General features: G+C 43.8%; 1 protein-coding gene and 1 pseudogene across 1 annotated transcript; one reads left to right on the top strand and one right to left on the bottom strand.

The window, feature by feature from the left end:
• Positions 1 to 4225: 4225 nt before the first annotated feature.
• LOC103203050 lies at positions 4226 to 5283 on the bottom strand (annotated as a pseudogene).
• Positions 5284 to 9737: 4454 nt separating this feature from the next.
• GP5 (glycoprotein V platelet) lies at positions 9738 to 11468 on the top strand. The gene has a single exon (XM_007948023.2). It carries the CDS (start codon positions 9750 to 9752, stop codon positions 11466 to 11468), a length of 1719 nt encoding a protein of 572 aa, XP_007946214.1. The 5' UTR covers positions 9738 to 9749.
• Positions 11469 to 18660: the final 7192 nt, after the last annotated feature.

The raw sequence follows: 18660 nt of genomic DNA, 5'->3' as shown, positions 1-18660 counted from the left end.
GGCATTGTGACATTTTTGTGTTTATATTTAATTGGTGATTGAATGTTGGAGTGACTTGCCCACGATTTTCATTTTCTTTGTTTTGTTTGTATTTTACCTACGCAAGCAGGGTACTGTGCTGTGCTCCTCTATGTACTAGTTGACAGCACTTATACACACACCACCTGTCTCTTCTGTTGTCAGCCTCTTGTATGTCCCTGTCGACCTTGGCAAACAGAGCCTATTCTTAGGTCCCTGGAATCTGAATGAGAATGCTATCACTTTAAAATCCAAAATGGTTGTCACTTTTAAAGATTCAAAATGGCTGCACCCTTGGTCACTTTAAATATCTAAAATGGCCATCTCTTGTAAACATTCAAAATGGCTGTGTCCTTGGTCACTTTTAATATCCAAAATGGGTGCTGTTTGTAAACATTCAAAATGACCACACCCTCGGTCACTTTAAATATCCAAATTGGCTGTCTCATGTAAACAATCAAAATGGCTGCACCCTCTGGACAGTGGAAAGTCAAAAGCTCAGGTTGTCTCCCTCCTTGCTGTTTCCCTTCCTAGTCATAGACTAGCAGCACAGTCATCCCTGCAGCCCTTGGTGACCAGGGCTGATCTTCAGGTCAATTCTCAGGTCCCAATGCCACTTGGAAATATTCAGGCTGTTGGTCCCATCAGTGTAGCTGGGAGTCCGCAGCTCTGACCATCTCTGTACTCACTGTTTTCCTTCAGGTTTTTCCACTAGTTGGTGCCTAATCCACTTCTGTATAGTTTCTTGCAAAGCTCAGGGCTCCAGGATTATCTTCTGTATCTCTGTCAATTGGTTTTTCTTTTCTTGGTTGAAGAGGGTCTGTGTTACTTGTCTGCTTATTCCTCCAGCTTACCGGAAGTGCCTGGTCTGTAGTTTTCTTATAGTGTCTTTGTCCAGCTTCAGTAACTTAGGAATTTTGAAGGAAATAAGTACAGCATTCTACATGTCACATCCTGTCTATGACCATCCCATGGAAACCTATCAGTCTGATACAGTGTAGAGCCAGTTGTCAAGTGTGAGGAGCTGTGAGGGAAGTGGTGAAATATAAGACTGTTGTTGTTAGGTCCTGTTGAGTTGGTTTTGACTCATAGCTATCCTGTATATAAGAGAGCAAAACACTCCCCAGTCCTGCACCATCCTCACAATCACTGCCATGCTTGAGCCCATCGTTGTACCCACTGTGCCAATCCATCTTGTTGAGGGCCTGCCCCTTTTTCATTGACCCTCCACTTTACCAAGCATGATGTCCTTCTCCAGGGAATGGTCCCTTCTGATATGACTAAAGTAGGTGAGACCAAGTCTGGCCATTTTCACTTCCAAGGAGCATTCCAGCTGCACTTCCTCCAGGACATTAGTTCTTTTAGCAGTCCATGGTACTCTCAATATTCTTCGCCAGCACCACAACTCAAAAGCATCAACTCTTCTTCGGTCATCCTTATTCATTGTCCAGGTCTCACATGCATATGAAGTGACTGAAACTACCATGGCTTGGGCTAGGTGCACGTTAGTCTTCAAGGAGACATCTTTGCTTTTCAGCACCTGAAGAAGGTCTTTTGCAGCAGAGTTGCCCAATGCAATATGTCTCCTGATGTCTTGACTTTAGCTAATGGCACTCAAAGAAGACAGGCTTGTTGTGTTGGGCCTTTGTGCTTGGGTAGGAGGTATGTCTAGGGTATCAAAATTCTACAGAAGGCAGGTGTTCTCTGGTATGGGGCATGAGGCTGGCTGTGGTGTGAGGGACAGGCTGGTGCAAAGGCCTTGTTTAAGCCCAAGCTCTTTCTGATCACTATGCTTTGTGCAGCACATGATTTTGTCCCCACAGCCTGTTGATGTGGGTGCAGCTCTGCATGTTTCTCCTTTTTCTCCCCCCTACATCACTGAGCCACTTGCTTTATTCTGAATGTATATTGTAGGAGAGGGCAGAGGGAGTTCTGGGAGTTTGAATTAAACTCTCCCTTTTCAAAGTTAAGGTTGAGGTAACTTGGTTAATGCAGAGATCCCTGCTGTGCCCTGGCCTTTTAGTCTCCACTGCCCCTTGGAGGAAAACAGCATCTCATCCTAGCACACACCCGCTTTTGAATAGCCAAACCCCTTATGTCAGGGCTCTGTGACAAACAGCTGCTGCCATTTTAGGACAACAGATTTCTGACCTGTTTGATGAATCCAAAGGACTTGAAACACTGGAGCCGTCAACTCCATTGCTCAAGGTAATTTTCAATACCTAGTTAATTTGCTCAATGGATGAATGAATAGTGTTCCACCACTGTCTGCAACTTCCAGAGCCTCAGCTTTCCTTCTGGGCAATCAGATTGTCTGGCTCTCTTCAAAAAACAAAATTTGGATGCTGCTTTAATGGGGGGCTCTTGCTGGGGAAATAAGTTGAAGGAGCTTCCCCAGAATTTGGCTCAAAGTCTCACTCTGTTTCACAGTAGTACGGCCTAGTCTGGTGTTATCAGGTTGGCTCCTTGGGCAAGGGGCCTTTCACTTGTTGTTCCTTTGCATGACATGGTCATCCAAGTAGCTGCTCTGGGCTATGGAGCTGTGTGATCCAGAACCAAGAGACTTCCCACAATAGCTGGCAGAAACAGAGGCTCTTCCCTGTAGTGCTGACAGAATTTGGCTGTGTAAAGATTGACTAGATTCCAGTGTTTTGTTTTGTTATTTTACAACACCTGCAAATGCTATGGATCTGGGGACTTCCTTTCCAGCCAGGATACAATTATTTAAGAAACACGTTTGCTATATCACTGCTCTCAATTACTCAAAAGATGAGTGTTGATTCTTTTGCAATACAAGCATTGACCCTCCCCAGTATTTTTAAAATACTGTACTCTTATCTGATATTTTTCTTAAATCCTGTCATTTTCCCTCCTAATCACTTTAGTTAGTTAGTTTTTGCAGCTTCATGGTTGGTTTTGGCCAAACTTTTTACTTTGTTTTCTGTAGTTGTTTAACACACACTTAAATAGACTTTTGTTTAACACACACTTAAATGGACTTACTAGGGGAGAGGGAAAAGGGAGGCTCTTGAAGACTCCCAAGGAAATGACAGAAAGGCAGAAAGGGCCAGCATAATCCATTTGCTTTTGGGGGTTTACCAGGTGAGTAGCACTTTCCTTATGTAAGCATCTGATAACAAGTTTTCCACACTGAGAACATTGATATTTCAGTTAGAAAACACCCTGGAATCCTAAGAGTAGCAAATCCAACCACTCTTCAAATATCTAGTTTGTTTATATAGTCAGAATGCTTTATCACTCCATTTTAGATGGCTAGATGTTTGTGGAAGATCTTAGTATTGCTTGCCTCATTTACTCCAAGAAACCAAACCAAATTCATTGGCAACTTGACTCCGACTCATAGTGACCCTCATTGGGTTTCCAAGGCTGTAAATCTTTATGAAATAGATTGTCCCATTTTCCTCTTGAAGAGCAGCTGGTGAGTTTGAATCACTGACCTTCAGTTTAGCAGCCAAATGCCTTACTCAGTGCACCACCAGAGTTTCTAGGAAGCATCAAATAGGAAGCAGGCTTCAGGGTTACTTAGAAAATTACAGCACAAGTGAAATCTTACACATTAACATTTGCTTGTTGAAAGGAATGTTATAAAATCAAAATTAAACATGTTTTATTTTTTTCCTCACAAGAACATAAAGATTATGAAGGAGAACTGAAGAGGAAATTTTTAAAAAGTAACACAATATTTCCTTTTAATTGTCCTTGGGTAGTTATGGCAGAATAGGTTCCACTTTTTGTTTCTTTGAATAGGGACTTTGGTCCAAAGTTTTGTTTGTTTTAGTATCTGCTTCTGCCTCCCCCTCACACCACATTGGCTTCCTTCATGGCCACCACCTCTTGGTGCTCCATGGCTTGAACTTCTGTACGAATCACGTGAAGGAGGGTACTCCCTTTCCATAGAAGTGGGGGAAGCCCTCTTTCTTGTCTGCCAACCTGATCATGGCCACTTGAGTACAGATCACTTCAGCTGCTAGAATAACTGTCTCAACTTCCACATATCCATCATGTGAGCTTCCGTAATCATCATAGCAACTGCTTCCACCATAACATGGTGGGGGCCCTCATGTAGGTGGGGCACTACATGAGTTACATAGCTCTCATAAGGATCTCTGCAGGAGCCTCCCCTTGAAGGATCAATAGTCATGATCATGACCATGGCCAATGTCTCTCAGTACAGCCTCTGGATGGATTAGTCATCATGTGAGCTGGAATGACCATAATCACAATATGTATCATCTCTTAGTGGTGGTGCATTATCTCTTCTTATGTCATAAGAACTTGGGTAACCTCTACTTGAACAGTTGTCTTTAGTAGAATATCCATCATCTCTTGGGGACAGACGTTTCTATGAAAGGGCAAGTGTTCCCTTCATGGTGGACCTCCATAACTTATCCTTTCCATGTGATACAGCAGCTCTTCCTCCCTCTCCACTGCTTCTGTGAACTGGTCCAGTAAGGGCATTTTTCGTAGAAGGACTTCCACTTCATGGTGGTGGTCCTCTTACTGGAAGTGGTCCCCTGGAAGAACTCATGTTAGAATTCATGGAATACTCACCATCATCCATGTGCCCCCACATGAAGGCAGTCCCCTGGTTCCTCTACTTCTTCCTCTTCCACCTCTAGGATCTCTGAGAGACTCTGCTGCTTGGAGGTGAAGGGGGTGCACGTCTACCACTTTCAAATGTTGGTTTATTGGCTTGTTCTGCGTTGATAGCTTTCCCATCTAAGGACTTTCTATTCATATATTTGGCTGCATCTTTGGCATCTGGCAGGGTTTCAAAGATAACAAAAGCAAATCCTCTAGATTTGTTGGTTTCATGGTCTTTCATCAAGAGCACTTGCACAGTTCATCCATATTTTTCAAAAACTGCCACAAGGGCTTTCTCATTTGTTTTTGTATTGAGCCCACCAATGAAGAGCTTTCAACCATTTTTCACCTCCTGGTGAGTGTTAGACAGGTGACCACCATTTGAACCTCCTGTGAGTTCACTCACTGGCACTTGGAAATGGATAAGCACCAGGGCTGGCTACTGGGTTTGAGGACAGAAGGGGGAAGCCTCTAGCACTACTACACAACTGCAAATCACTTTATTTTTGCATTTCAAAAAATTTTTAAGTAATATTCATAAAAACTTTTGTTTTTTTAATTCAAACATTATTTCAAAAAAGTATACTAGGAAGTCTACCTATTCCTCACTCCATTCCTAGTTTCTCTCTTGAAGGTGAAAGCTAAAGTTCTTGGGTGCATCTTTCCAGGCAAAAATGCTATACATCCTCATGTTAGTATATTTTTTAAAATTCTGCGCAAGTAGGGTTCCACTTTAGATGCTATACTGCCCTTGATATATGTCTTCCAATATATTCAAAAAATCATCATGTCAGCACTTGCAGCTCAACTTCTTTTTAAAGTTGCAAAGAATCCCATGGCACAGGTATACCCTAATTTAAACAACTACTTCCCCATTGATGGTCATTCAGGTTTTCCATTTTTTTCTGTTGTAAACAACACAGCAATAAATGTTTTCGGGCACATATCTTAATGAATATATCCATAAGATGTATTTTTTAGCAGTGGAACTTCTGGGCAAAGGGTATGTGTATTTTTAATTTGACTGATACTATTAAATACTCCTCCAGAAAGTTTATACCAATTTATATTCATACTAATGTATGAGAAAGCTTATTTCCTCACTATAACACTGGATATGACCAGGCTTTAAACAGTAAAAGGTGTAGTGTTGGTGTAGGATTGTCATTAGAAAACTCAGCAATAGGCCCACACACTCATGAGATGTTGAATGATGAAAGTGTTGACATTGCAGCTCAGTGGAAGGAAGAAGGAATTTAAGTATTTACTTTCTTAATAAATGGTGCAAGGACAGCTGGTTATCCTAATGGAAAGAAAGAAATTGGACTCTAACTCACATCATGTACAAAAATCAATTCCTCGGTGAATTAAAGACCTAGATGTGAAGAACACAGTGATAGCTTTGCCTATATTAAAATTTCTGCCCATCAAGACACCATAAAAAAAGTGAAAAGACAAATCACAAATTGGGAGAAGAAATTTGTAATATATCCGACATAACTGGCAAAGGGTTAATAGCCAGAATATAAGAAAGCCTACAAATGAGTGTTTTTGTTTTGTTTTGTTTTTCAGATACAAGCCTAGATATGTTGATAATAGGAAAATGGGCAAAAAAACACAAATTTCTCAGAAGATGAAGCACAAGTGACCCTTAAATATATAAACCAACCAAACCAAACCTGTTGCCATTGGGTTGATTCCTAACTCCTAGCTACCCTGTAGGACAGAGCAGAATTGACCCACAGAGTTTCCAAGGCAGTACAGACGCAGATTGCCACATTTTTTCCTGCAGAGTGACTGGTGAGTTTGAACCACTGACTTTTCGGTTAACAGCCAAGCACTAACCATTTGCACCACCAACACTCCTTTAAACATATGAAGAGGGGCTCTAATTCATAATTAAATAGGAAATGAACAATTGGTTTTGTTGAAATAACTATCTCATTCGAGAATGGCAAAAATAAAAAAAACTCAAATACCAAGTATGGGCAAGGGTATGAAGCACAGGAACCGTCATACATGGTAGTTGGCAGCATAAATAAGTACAACCACTTTGGAAAGCAGTTCAACGTGCCCAAGTCAAATTGAACACGCACACACCCTTCAACCTAGCAATGTCATGATTCAACATGTTTGAGTATGTTCTTAGCATTACTATTCTTAAAAAGAAAAAACGGGAGAACTGGGGCAATGTGGCATTGGTGTAGTTTGGTTTGTGTGTCAACTTGGCTGGGCCTGGTTGAGTGGTTGGGCAGCCGGTGGTAGTTATTCCCCATGATGAGACTGGCAATCAACTCCATGGTGGGATCTACCACAAGCAGCTGGGTAGCTGCCTTTGGGTATGTGGTCTGCTTCCTGTATATAAGGAGAAGCCTTGGGGAATGGTCTCTAGCTTATGGGGCACACTTGGACCCTGCATGTACCTGTGTCTTTGTTGAGCAGCCTGCTATGCTCTGCCAACCTTGGGACTTACAATGGACTTAAGTTAAGGGCCTGCAGGGTAGTTTGGTAACATCGGGACTGTGCCTTTTTTACTTGTCAACCTTGGGGCTTCTCAGCCTCAGCAGCCAGCAGCTGTCTGAGTGAAGAAATGCCTCTAGCTCCAGTAGGCTGGGAGCAGGAGGCAGAGCTGGACCCCAAGGTTGAGGGGCTTTCATCCAGCCCCTAGAGCCTGGCACTTTGAACTTGGATTTATTGCCTCCAAGTTGTAAGAATAAACTCCTGCTTGTTAAGGCCATCCCATTTGTGGTGTATTCCTGTCAGAGCAGCACTAGGTAACCAGAACAGCATACAAAGGAAGACAGTGCCCTTCAAGGATGTGGCTGCTGCCATGATCCAAACATGTTGCTCAACTTTTCTAGCATCATAGTCACACTGTGCCATTTATGGAAAAACTCTCTCCCTCCTGCTATTCTCAGTGTTGACAGGAGGACTTGGGTTATATCTGACTTCTTTTTCAGTTTGAAAATATTTGTCATTAAAAACCAGGATATGCCCTCAGAGATAGAGTCCCTTCCATGACTTTTATTCTGGTGAAGTCTTTATCCTCAGGATACAAGGCTATCTCCCTCTTCCTTTGGAAAGTGCCAAATCATATGCAAAGCTCCAAGCCTTTCAGTTGCATTGGGTGCAGCATCGTTTCAGGTAAGGACAAATATTTTAAAAGTCAGACTAGGAAACTGGAAGGCTAGGTGAGTCTGTGTGCATAAGAACAAAAATTAGTATAGGAAATAATTTTTGCAGAATTATATTTGGGAAAACCTTGCCTTGGTAGATTAGTATTAATTACTGTGTGTATTTCACAGATAATTCAATGCCATGGGTACTTATTTTTATTAATCATCTTACCAATGATAGCTTCTTATTTTATGGCTCAGTCAGAATATCACCCTCAAATTCTAAGCTGTGTGACCCTGGGTAAGTTATTAACCTTTTTGTCCCTTAGTTTCCTCATCCGTGAACTGGGGACAATAATACTACTTAACCCCACAGGGTTATTGTAAGCGTTTAGTGAATTAACAAAGTGCTGAGAACATTATGTGGCATAAAGTGATATGCATTATTATGAGTTGCTTTTCTCAGCTTGGCTATAAACTGAGGGTATTCACTGTTCGGGGGTATTCACTGTTTTTGCTGAGTAAGTTGGGACTGCAGAAATAGCATTATTGTAATACAAAGACTCAAGTTGTGGTGGCTGCTGTTGTTTTTAATAGACTTTGCCGTTCCCTCCATGAATTTAACTATAGCCAACTGGGCAAACTATAGCCAATTCTGAGCTGTTTTCACAGTGCACACTGCTTTTCAATGTCTGTCAGTTTGAATTTGAGAATGATTATTTTAATTGGCTCTCTTCAAGTAAAGTCTTGACCTGTGTTTAAAAGTATTGGCTTTTCACCAGGATTACTAGTCAGATAGAGACTGGTGAAACTCCCCAGAGACTACTGGCCTGGGGGTGGGGCGGTGTTACACTTAGGGCCCAAAACTGGATTTAGGCCTGTGGATTAGCTCTCAGCCAAACAAGACAGGCCTACAAACTGAACATGAGGGAGATGCACTACTTAGAACAGTCAACTGCGGGAGATCGGAAAGGCAGCATTTGCACAAGGGAGAAAGCTAGACAGGCAGGAGTGCATAGGTAAGAACACAGGGAGGGGGTAACCACAGGGAGGAGGCTGGAAGAGAGCTGGTACAGTGTGGGAATTATAATGCATGCCATGAAGCAAAATATGTATGAACTGTTGAGTGTAAAACAAATCTGCTTTGTAAAATGGCACCCAAAACACAATAAAAATCTTTTTAAAAAGGTATTGGCTTTTTTGTAGAGTGAAAGTACTTTAATTTCAATGATTTAAAATCAATAAAAGAATGAGATCTCATAGTGTAGAATCAATCACTCCAGGAAATATGCATGCATAAGAAAAGGGAGACTCATTGGGGTGTTTAGACAACAAAGTCAGTGGTAATTCTGGTGAAACTGGTTGTGCCTCCACAATAGTTTGTGTTACAAGAACCAATACCAAAAACAAAAAACAAAACCCCACTGCCATCTAGCTGATTGCAACTCATAGCGACCCTTATTGGGTTTCCAAGGACGTAAATCTTTACCAAAGCAGATTATCCCAACTTTTTTCCGGGAAGAGGCTGGTGGGTTTGAACCACTAACTTTCTGTTTAGCAGTCAAATGCCTTAGGCACTGTGCCACCACAGCTCCTTTTACAAGAGCCAGTATGTGCTTAAAATTCCTTGTCTATTGGCTTTTCAAGGAGCCTAAGGCACCTGACTGCTCACCACAAGTCTGGTGGTTCAAACCCATCAGCCACTCCTCTGAAGGAAGGTTGGGCAATCTACTTCCATAGTGATACTGCCTCGGAAACCCAAGGAGGGGTCTCTATGAATCAGATCCCATCAATAGTAGTGAGGTTTTCTTTTGGGAGCTCTGGTAGTGCAGTGCCTAAGGCACTTGACTGCTAACCAGAAGGCTGGTGGTTCAAACCCACCAGCTACTCCTCGGAAGAAAGGTTGGGCAATCTACTTCCATAGTGATACCGCCTCGGAAACCCAAGGAGGGGTCGCTATGAGTCGGGGCCAACTCGATGGCACATAACAACAACATTGTCTTTTCAGGCATGCTGAGGACGACCCTGCTCTGTGTGGTGCTTGGGCTCCTATGGGCACAGCCCTTCCCGTGCCCACCTGGCTGCAAGTGTGTCTTCAGGGATGCCGCGCAATGCTCTGGGGGCAACGTGGCAAGCATCTCAGCGCTCGGTCTGCCCACCAACCTCACGCACATCCTGCTTTTCCGCATGGACCGTGGCCCCTTGCAGAATCACAGTTTTAGCCACATGACAGTCCTGCAGCGCCTGATTCTCTCAGACAGCCACATTTCTGCCATTGCCCCCGGAACCTTCAATGACCTGATAAAACTAAAAACCCTGAAGTTGTCGCGCGACAAAATCACTCATCTTCCAGGTGCACTATTGGATAAGATGGTGCTCCTGGAACAGTTGTTTTTGGACCACAATGCACTAAGGAGTATTGACCAAAACATGTTTCAGAACCTGGTTAACCTGCAGGAGCTCTTTCTGAACCAGAATCAACTAGCTTTCCTTCCTGCTAGTCTCTTCACAAATCTGGGGAACCTCAAAGTGTTGGATTTATCGGTTAACAATTTGACCCAGCTGCCCAAGGGACTGCTTGAGACACAGGCTAAGCTTGAGAAACTTCTCCTCCACTCGAACCAGCTCACATCTCTGGATTCTGGGCTGTTGGATAGCTTGAAAGCCCTGCTTGAGCTGCGGCTTGACAGAAATCACATCCATTTCATAGCACCAGGTGCTCTCGACCGTCTCGGAAACCTGAGCACTTTGACTCTTTCCAGAAACCACCTCGAATTTCTGCCCTCTGCACTCTTTCTTCATACGCACAATTTGACTCTCCTGACTCTGTCTGAGAACCCGCTGCAAGAGCTTCCCGGAGTGCTCTTTGGGAAGATGGCCGGCCTGAAGGAGGTGTGGCTGAGCGGAACCCAGCTCACCACTTTACCGGATGCCGTCTTCCGCAACCTGAGTCGCCTGCAGGCCCTAGGAGTGACTCTGAACCCGCGCCTGAGCGCGCTTCCGGAGGGAGCCTTCCGGGGCCTTAGCGAGCTCCAGGTGCTAGCCCTGCACTCCAACAACCTGATCTCGCTCCCCCAGGGCTTGCTGCACGGCCTCCGCAGCCTACGGGAAGTCTCGCTGCGCAACAACCGGCTGCAAGTCCTGCCCCGTGCGCTCTTCCGCAACCTCAGCAGCCTGGAGAAGGTCCAGCTTGACACCAACCAGCTGGAGACCCTGCCTGGCGACGTGTTTGGAGCTCTGCCCCGGCTGACAGAGGTCTTGCTGGGGCACAATCCCTGGCGCTGCGACTGTGGCCTATGGCCATTCGTGAGGTGGCTGCGACAGCACCGACTCCACGTGGGCCAAGCCGAGCCTCCGCTGTGTGGCTATCCTGGGCAGCGCGCGGGCCTGCAAATCTGGGCTCTGCCGGAGGGTGACTCGTGGTGCCCAGGCACCCGGTGGCCAACTCCCCATCCATCCACGGAGGACTCCTCGGAAGTCCTCACCCACTCAGCCCTGCCCAGCGGCTTCTTGCCCTCTGCCCACCCTGCCTTGGTACCTAACAGCGAAGACCCCTGGGTGTGGGCCCAACTGGTGGCCAAAGGCAAACGTGAAGATCATAGACAATTCTGGGGTCTTTATTTTCTGCTTTTAGCCGCTCAGGCCATAATAACTGGGATCATTGTGTTTGCTATGATTAAAATCAGCCAGCTCTTACAAAAATTAATCACAGAGAGGGTTCTTGTTTGAGTCAATGGGGAAACCTTACAATTATTTAAAACGTGACTCTGGGAGGAGTCCAGGCTGCTAACTGCAGTCTTCTTCCTCTCCCTCCTTCCCCTCTCCCTTCTTCTCCTATCCTTTTTCCTCTTCTCCCTCTTTTATTCTCCTTCTCTTCATCCTTCTCCTGCCTCTTCTCAAACCTCCTTCTACTCTTTCTCCCACTATTACTTTCTCCCTCTCATGCCTGCCTGCCCTGTGCCCCGCTAGCTTTTACATTTGTAAAGTGATTGCTTGTTCCCTCTCCCTAGCCCTCTGTGGTGCTCTTGGCTGCCTGGACGGTGTCTGGCCCATTCATGTGGCCACTGTGCCTGGTGGGGAGGGGCTGGTGTCAGTGGTGTTCAGTGAGTAAAGGTGCAGTGAAAGAACCCACTCCAGGCAGGCTTGTCTTATGGACTTACCATGTTTGTCAGGTGAATGAATGAATAAAAATAAATAAATACGTATGATCCAAGTGCTGATGGTTTTTCCTGGAGGAAAGAATGGATTGTTCTCTTCATCTGCTTTTGTTGTCCTGTTTTTCTCACTTTATGTATTTGTGACCTGTGAGCTATTTTGGGGAACTAGGGATTACATTCATTCTGGGTAGCCTCCTCTGTGATAGCTGAGATATAAAACGCAGAGCCTTCCCTCCAGGAGCTCAGGACAGTGGCATTACTGCCAGCTGTCAGGGCTGGATACCAGTGGAGCACTGAGGAGGGGCCGCTGGGAGGGTCAGGGTGGAACAGAACACAGTGAAGGGGTAAACGTGCTGAGCAGCGTGCCGGCGCACACACTGACTCTCCCAATCAGTGGAGCCTCCTGTTAGTTTCTATTTGCTTTCTTCCGCAGGTGAAATATGTCATTTTGACACTGGGTTGGTTTTCATTTCCTGGAACTAAATGCCACCTCATTTCACAAGCATTTATGGAGCACTTATCATGTGAAGGTAATGATAACCTTCTAGTTCATTATGCTTGGATCCTATTCTCATGTATTCTTCAAACTGAAAGCAGTAAAGCTCTTGTTGCTTTAACTGGATGCATGAGCTTGTGCAAGGCAGTGACTAAGACATGAGCTGGAGAGTTGATAGTCTGGGTTCAAATCCCAGCTCTACACCTTACTAACTGCATAGGACTTTGACTAAGACACCTAAATTCTCTAAGTGTTGGTTTCCTTATCCTTAAAAAGGGATAAAATAGGACCTGCCTCAGAGAGGTTGTGAGCTCATAGAGTTATTGTGAGAATTAAAGGCAATAAAGCCCAGTGCCCCACATATAGTGAAGGCTCAATAAGTGTTGGCTATTAAGGGAGCTCTGGTAGCATAGTGGCTAAGACACTTGCCTGCTAACCAGACGGCTGGCGGTTCAAACCCACCAGCCACTCCTCGGAAGGAAGGTTGGGCAATCCTACTTCCGTAGTGATACTGCCTCGGAAACCCAAGGAGGGGTCGCTATGAGTCGGGGCCGACTCGACAGCACATAACAACAATAACAACAACAAATTATTATTAAAGGACACAGCAGTTATTACTGCTGTCATTATTTCTAAGGAAGAGCTTTGAGTTGGGCTTGTCGCTGTATAGAAAGGCGAGAGCACACTTTCTCAACTGGAGGTTACATTTAAATCAGTTTGTCTTCACCTGTGGGTGGTCTTAGTCCTGTGTAGTTGGCTCTGTGTTCAGTGTCTGCTCAGAGCAATACCAACTGGAGGTGGAGCGGGAACAGCTGGATTGCTGGCATTTTAGGTGTACTGGTGGTATAGTGCCTAAGACATTTGACTGTTAACCAGAAGGCAGGTGGTTCAAACCCACCAGCCACTCCTCAGAAGGAAGGTTGGGCAATCTACTTCTGTAGTGATACCACCTTAGAAACTCAAGGAGGGGTCACTATGAGTTGGAATCGACTTGGTGGCAATGAGTTTGGTTTTTTTTTTTTTTTGGTGTTGAAGACAAAGCTCAAATGTCTCCTCCTTGGTAAAGCCTCCCCTGGCTTCCCCAGCAGAATACAGGGTTCCCTGCTGTGTTCTCCCCTAGACACACACCCCCGTTTGACCTGATCATCATTTACTCTAGAGTATATCTACTTATGCACCCCCTGCACTGTAGTTTCCTTCACCTGACCTTATCTTGGTGCATAAGAGGTTCAATAGAAGTTAGCTGTTATTATGGTTAGCTCTTTCAGAAGACACAGTGTTCTAATATGTCTCAGTGCCTTTGCATATATTCACTCATTCATTTGCCAACTATTTATTGAGCACTTTTTTCCTATGTATTCCTGCCCAATCCCCCAGCTATCTCCCTGTGCAAACACTACCCTTCTGTTCCCCCACGATTGATCGATTGAGAGTTCTAAGGAGTGTATCTGCCTGATGTAAATGTTCACCCTATATGCCTGTCTGTTGTTTAGCTGGAAGCCACGGGAATGAGTTCAGTTCCAGACCTGAAGGGTTCCTAGGGGCCGTAGTCTCAGGGGTCTCACCAGGCTCTTATCAGACCAGCAAACCCTGTCTTTTCTTACGATTTTGAGCTTTGTTCCACATTGCTCTCCCACTCTATTCAAGATCTTATTTTCTCACAGGTCTGTAGGCCAAAAGTCCAAGTCAGGCTGTTTGCTGTGTGATCCCTCTGAAGGCTCTGAGAGAAACTGCCAGCCTCTTCTGGTGGTTCCTGACAGTCCTCGGCATCCAGCTGCATCCGCCTCCATCCTCGTGTGGTCTTTCTTTTTCTGCCTAACTTTCCAGGGCTGTTCCCTTTTATAAGACACCATTCCAATTGGATTAGGACCTACCCTATTCTGGTCTCACCTCATGTTAACTGATAAGATCATCAAAGATCCTATTTCCAAACAAGGTCGCAGTCACAGTTAGCAGAGGCTAGGACTTCAACATGTGTTTTTGGAGGGATACCATTCAATCCATAAAACATGACATTCTGTTATATACATTCTTTATATCCTTTATATATATTCTGCTATATGCATTCTTTAATGTTTAAAATTATATTTCTGACATGTATCCATATGACGCATTTAGTTCTAGTTCATTCATTTTAATAGCTGCATAAGTAATATTCTGTTGAATGACTATAACACAGTTTATCTGTTCTGTTGTTGACGGGCATTTGTTCCTAGTTTTCTTTTTTTTTTTTTTTCCTGGAGCTCTGGTGGCACAGGGCCTAAAGCATATGACTGCTAACCAGAATGCTGGTGGTTCAAACCCACCAGCCACTCCTCAGAAGGAAGGTTGGGCAGTTTACTTCTATAGCAATACTGCCTTGGAAACCCAAGGAGGGGTTGCTATGAGTTGGATCTGACTCAACAGCAGTGAGTTTTTTTTTCTTGTTGTTATTCTCTGATACTTTACTCCACATCACCCCCAGACTTTTATGTTGTTGTCAGTCAGATAGGTTGGAAAGGTATTTCATTGTTTTGTCTTACCTTCTCTTGATAATTTGTAATGTCAAATTTCCCTTTGAATAATATTGAATATTCAGATTCCTTCTGAGAATTAATTGTGCATATATATTAATCAACTGGACATTTCATTTTCTTCTTTATTTGTAGAAATTCTTTACATATCCTGGATTCTAAGCCTCTGTAAGTTATATGGTTTGCAGTTATCTTCTTTCAATTTGTGATTGCTAGTTTCATTTTGTTTATGGTGTCTTGTTGAACAGTTTTCATTTCAGTGTTGTTCTGGTTAACCTAGTGCCACTCTGACAAGAATATACCGCAAATGGGATGGCTTGAACAGACAGGAGTTTATTCTCTTACAGTTTGGAGGCTTTGAATCTGAGTTCAGAATACCAGGCTCTAGGGGCTGGGTGAAAGCCCCCCAGCCTTGGGCTTCAGTTCTGCCTCCTGCTCCTGGCCCCCTGGAGCTAGAGGCATTTCTTCACTCAGACAGCTGCTGGCTGCTGAGACTGACAAGCCCAAAGTTGACAAGTAAAAAGGCACAGTCCTGATGTTACCAAACCACACAGCAGGCCATTAATTCAAGTCCATTGAAAGTCCCAAAGTCAGAAGAGCATGGCAGGCTGCTGAACAACAACACAGCTACCTGCAGGGTTCAAGTGTGGAGTGTGCCATAAGCTAGAGACCATTCCCAAAGCTGTTTCTTATATATGGGAACCAGACCACATCCCTAAAGCAGCTACTCAGCTGCTTGTGGTAGGTCCCACCATGGAGATGATTGCCAGTTTCATCATGAGGAATAACTACCACCAGCTGCCCAGCCACTCAACCAGGCCCGCCAAGTTGACACACAACCTTAACCACCACAAATGTAGTCAAATTTAGCAGCATAGTTTTGCAGCTTGTGCTTTAAAAAAGAAATTATATTTAAGAAATTCTTCCTACTCTCATGCAATAAGGTAATCTGCTATATTTTCTTCTAAAATTATAATATTTTGTTTTTTACATTTAGATCTTAAACCACACAGAAGTTACAGCTGTGTAGGCTATAATGTAGGGAACTATCTTATTTATCTAGCACTGGTAATAACAGAAATACCACAAGTGGGTGGCTTTAATGAACAGAATTTAGTTTCTCACAATTTAGGACACGAGGAGTCTGAACTCATGGCACCAGCTCTAGGGGAAGGTCCTCGTCTCTTTTCATCTTCTGCCCCTCAGTTCCTTGGTGGTCATCATGTGTGTATCTTGCCGCATCTATGCTAACTTGCTTCTGTGCCTAATCTGCTCTTTTTATATCTCAAAAGTGATTGATTTGAGACACTCCCTACATTAACATAACAATAAAATTGCATTCTCAAATGAAATTATAACCACAGGTACAACAAAAAAACAAACCCACTGCCATTGAGTCAATTCTGACCCATTTGTTGTTCTTGTTATGTGCCGTAGAGTCGGACCCGATTCATAGTGACCCTTCCTTGGGTTTCTGAGACAGTATCTCTATGGAAGTAGATTGCCCCATCTTCCTTCCGAGGAGTGGCTGATGGGTTTGAACTGCCAGCCTTCTGGTTAGCAGTCAAGTGCCTTAGGCACTACGCTACCAGAGCTCCCATTCTGACTCACAATGACCCCCATTGGGTTGCCAAGGTAGTAAACCTTTATGGAAGTAGATCGCCCTGTCTTCTTTTCATGGAATGGCTGGTGGGTTTGAACAACCAACCTTCTAGTTAGTAGTCAAATGCCTTAGGTCCTGTGCCACCAGAGCTCCTTAACCACAGGTATTGTTGTTGTTATGTGCTGTCGAGTCGGACCTGACTCATAGCGACCCCTCCTTTGGTTTCCAAGGCAGTATCACTAAGGAAGTAGATTGCCCCATCCTCCTTCCGAGGAGTGGCTGGTGGGTTTGAACTGCCAGCCTTCTGGTTAACAGTCAAATGCCTTAGGCACTATGCTACCAGAGCTCCCAACCACAGGTATAGGGGTTACGATTTGCAATACATTATTTTTTGGGGACACAATTCAATCTATAACAGGAATCAATTGAATTTTTTTCCCAATGTATATCTAGTAGTCCTAGTTCATTTGTCAACTGAACTATGCATTCCCCACTGAAGAAGATCTGGTGGTCCAGTGGTGAAGGCATTTGGCCGCTGACCAAAAGGTTGATGTTCAAACCCACCAGCTGCTCCAAGGGAGAAAGATGAGGCAGTCTGCTTCCATAAAGATTTAGTGCCTTGGAAACTCAGTGAGGGTTGCTATGAGTTAGAATCAACTCGATGGCAGTGAGTTTGTTTTTCTTTTTCAGAGACATTGATCAAGTTTCCATATACGTATAGCTGGATTCCCGAGTTCTGCAGCCTAATCCATTGGTTTATTGGTCTATACGTGTGTCAAATTCACTGTCTTCATTATTGCAGCTTTAATAATTCCTAGAGTTGGGTCAACATGCCAGCTTATGCTTCTTTGGTATGAGTTGGGGAATCTCATCTGCTCTTTGTAATTTTTGCACAATTTTAAAACAGCGTGTTAAGTGCCATAGAAAAAATGTTGCTGGGATTTTGACAGGAATTACAGTGAATTTATAGACCGATATAAGAGAGAATTTGCATTTTTGAAAAACAGTATTTACTGTTCTTGATGGTAAACTTGGTTCATATTTCCATTTATTTAGGTCTTCTTTAGTCTTTCAATGATATTTTGGGATTTTTTTCCCATAAGAATCTTGCACATATTGCATTAGATTTATTTCTAGATATCCTCCTCTTTTTTGGGTTGTTGTTGCTATTGTAGGTGATATCTTTTTAAAAATCACATTTTCTAATTGTTTATTAGGAGCTCTGGTGGCGTAGTGCTTAAGGCATTTGACTGTTAACCAGAAGGCTGGCAGTTCAAACCCACCAGCCACTCCTTGGAAGGAAGATTGGGCAATCTACTTCTAGAGTGATACAGCCTTGGAAAGCCAAGGAGGGGTTGCTATGAGTCAGATCCAGCTCCATGGCTTATTATCAATGTAAACAAACAAACAAAAAACAAAGTCACTGCCATTGAGTTGATTCCAACTCACAGTGACCCACATTGGGTTTCTAAGATGGTAAATCTTTACGGAAGTAGGTGGCCCAGTCTTCCTTCCACAGAGAAGCTGGTGGGTGTGAACTGCCAACCTTCTGGTTAACAGTCAAATGCCTTAGGCACTATGCCACCAAAGAGCTCCCTACCAACATATAGGAATGGGATTAATTTTTTTTTTTTGTTTAATTTTATTGTGATTTGGGTGAAAGTGTAGAGCAAATTCATCTTCCATACAGCAGTTAACATACACTTTGTCTCATGACATTGACAATAATCTCCCACAGTGCAACAGCTCTCCTTCCACTTCCTCCCCATAACCACCTCTTCCTTGTGTCCTTCCCTTCCATGCATTCCTGCCCCCTGGGCTGTCTTCCCATGCATACACAGCCCTTCTATTCTCCCATGGTTGATCTCTCCAAGGAACATATCTACCTAATGTAAATATTCAGCTCGTATGCCTATTATTTGTTCGGCTGGAAGCCATAGGAGTGGGTTCAGATCCAGACCTGAAGGGTAGCTAGGGGCCATACTTTCAGGGGTTCCACCAGGTTCTGTCAGAGAAGCAAACTGGGTCCCCCCCCCTTTTTTTTTCCTTTCTTTCTTTCTTTTTTTTTTTTTTAATTGTGATTTGGGTGAAGGTTTACAGAGCAAATTCACTTTCCATACAGTGGTTCACATATACTTTGTCTCATGACATT

The sequence above is a fragment of the Orycteropus afer genome, unplaced genomic scaffold, assembly GCF_000298275.1.
Source record: "Orycteropus afer afer isolate SDZICR_OR568_19922 unplaced genomic scaffold, OryAfe1.0 scaffold00198, whole genome shotgun sequence".
In the NCBI taxonomy this organism is placed as follows: Eukaryota; Metazoa; Chordata; class Mammalia; order Tubulidentata; family Orycteropodidae; genus Orycteropus; species Orycteropus afer.
Note: the sequence above shows the minus strand (reverse complement) of the source record. Positions and strands in the feature narration are given on the sequence as shown.

Excerpts from the sequence above, each read along its gene's own strand:
- GP5 (XM_007948023.2), top strand. The coding sequence starts at position 9,750 with ATGCTGAGGACGACCCTGCTCTGTGTGGTGCTTGGGCTCCTATGGGCA.